The sequence below is a fragment of the Cyprinodon variegatus genome, unplaced genomic scaffold, assembly GCF_000732505.1.
Source record: "Cyprinodon variegatus isolate N-32 unplaced genomic scaffold, C_variegatus-1.0 Scaffold1891, whole genome shotgun sequence".
NCBI lineage: Eukaryota > Metazoa > Chordata > Actinopteri > Cyprinodontiformes > Cyprinodontidae > Cyprinodon > Cyprinodon variegatus.
Genome location: NW_015152344.1, coordinates 69,778 through 71,644, shown reverse-complemented (window position 1 = coordinate 71,644; position 1,867 = coordinate 69,778). Strand labels below are relative to the sequence as shown.

At 43.0% G+C, this 1,867-nt stretch overlaps 1 protein-coding gene across 1 annotated transcript in view; it reads left to right on the top strand.

Moving 5' to 3' along the window:
* Positions 1-976: 976 nt before the first annotated feature.
* The window catches only part of LOC107104801 (muscle M-line assembly protein unc-89-like), a gene marked incomplete at its 5' end in the record, with an annotated part of 25,387 nt that continues 24,496 nt past the window's right edge, over positions 977-1,867 (top strand). Inside the window, 2 exons of the mRNA XM_015404899.1 lie at positions 977-1,071; positions 1,592-1,771. Of these exons, the coding sequence (XP_015260385.1) occupies positions 977-1,071; positions 1,592-1,771 (275 nt within the window). The remainder of the gene's footprint in view (positions 1,072-1,591; positions 1,772-1,867) is intronic.

The window sequence follows — 1,867 nt, the reverse complement described above, 5'->3', positions numbered from 1 at the left end:
CATTCCTCTGGTTTAGCACCTTTACCTCACTGACTGGCTCAGAGGTTANATTCCCTTCCAAACAGAAAGCCTGTATTCGTATCTTCAGGTAACACAGAGTACATGTCAGATCAAATAATACTACTTATACTTCAGCGATAGTATCAAGGTGTTGCTTTATTGTATGTCTCCTTCCATGTCTGTTGGTTGTTCTGTTCTTTTTCCATCTCTTTGCAGGTGATGAAGCAGACTGAAAATGTTTTATCATTATCTCCCTTTATCTCCTCTTTCTTTCATCTTTTCTTCTGTTTTTCCTTTCCTGTTCTACCTACATTTCAGTGTCCATATAATCTGTAAAACTCCCTGCATAATTATAATAAAGCTATTTATATGTATAAACCAAGTGGAGCAATATGGCAATTGCCATACCGCTACACTTGTGAAAGTAAAATCTGTTGGGCTCTTTTTTGGCATCAAGACAATTAATCTTATTGCCACATGGTCAGACAGGAGACTGTTAAAAAAAAATGAAACTACATTAAGCGGAAAATGTAAACAAGTGCAGGACTAAAGGACTAATAACTCTAATAAAAGTCATGTAGTTTAATATCTGCTGTCATGAATCCTGCTCCTTGTAGTGTCTGGTTGTTTATCATTTACTGGGTTAGGGTTAGTCACACTCTGTAGTGATGTCATATCTGCAGGGTTAGCTGTTCTGTGTTCTTCACACTTAAAGCAACAGTTTTTATTTTATTTTTAATGCTTGCAAAGACAATCAGCCTGGTTCTAAACTTCCATAAAACATTTCCCTATCATTCTTTCATCCACTGCAGTAATGGAGAATAATAATCCTTCCTCAGTGGTTTAGCAGCTGATGCAGCACCTTTAAAGTTGATCAAGCTGCTGCATGAAGCAGGAAGAAGCTCAGGCAGCAGCTGCATCACTTTAACATAGAAACGCTTCTAAACTTTGGATGTCTCTCCTGCTGTCTGTGCAGGGGGGCCCAGCCTGGCAGCGCTCTGATGGCCCTCAGCAGCTTCTGTCCAGGAGGCAGTGGTTATCAGAGAATGAGGGACAAACCAACAGCTATCAGTTAGAGCAGTGGGGGGGAGGGGGGCAGGACTTTCTCTGGAGGGGCTACAGGTTTATATATATGTTAAATGATCTTATATAAAAGCATCAGGCTAGATTAGTCTGCAGACTATAACGTTTTAGTTCAAATATTCAGGTGTTTTTAGGATTTATCTCCAGCTTTAGGTTTAATATAACGACATTCTACTAAAACTCTTTATTTCCTTCTTACTCTGGTGTTTCTCTGTTATTTATATTAAAACAGTGTTTGGTAATTAGGAAAATATTAATCTGAAGGGAACTGAGTAATAGTTTTAAAGAGCAAAATGAGCAAAGCTGAAGGCTAGTGAGGAGCAGCGCAGCAGCCAGTCAGAGTCTGACTGGCTGCTGCAGCTTTCTATGGGCAGCCTGACCAGCTCACTGCTGCAGGTAAAGGTGAACATTTGTCCCTGGAACAACAGTGCTTTCACACCCAACAGCGCGCACCCGCGCACGCGCTCTTAACGTTTTTGCGCGCACCTGTCTGCGCGGGTCTGTGGAGAACCTTGGACTCTGGAACCTGAGGAATGCGGAGAGTCCAAGTTTGACCTGGAACCGAATTCAACCAACTGGAACTGTCCGGGTTCTGGTCCTGATCTGCTGGACCTGCTGCCAGATTCTGGATCCGGAGGAACCTTGAGAAGCTCCGAGATGGTTCTGGTTCTGGTTCTGGTTCTGGTCGGTAAGTGAGAGCCGGTCTTTTCTGTTCCCCCTGTCGTGAGTGCGCACTGCAGCCAGAGAGGCGGATCTGACCATTTCAAGGCGCTCCTGATCATTT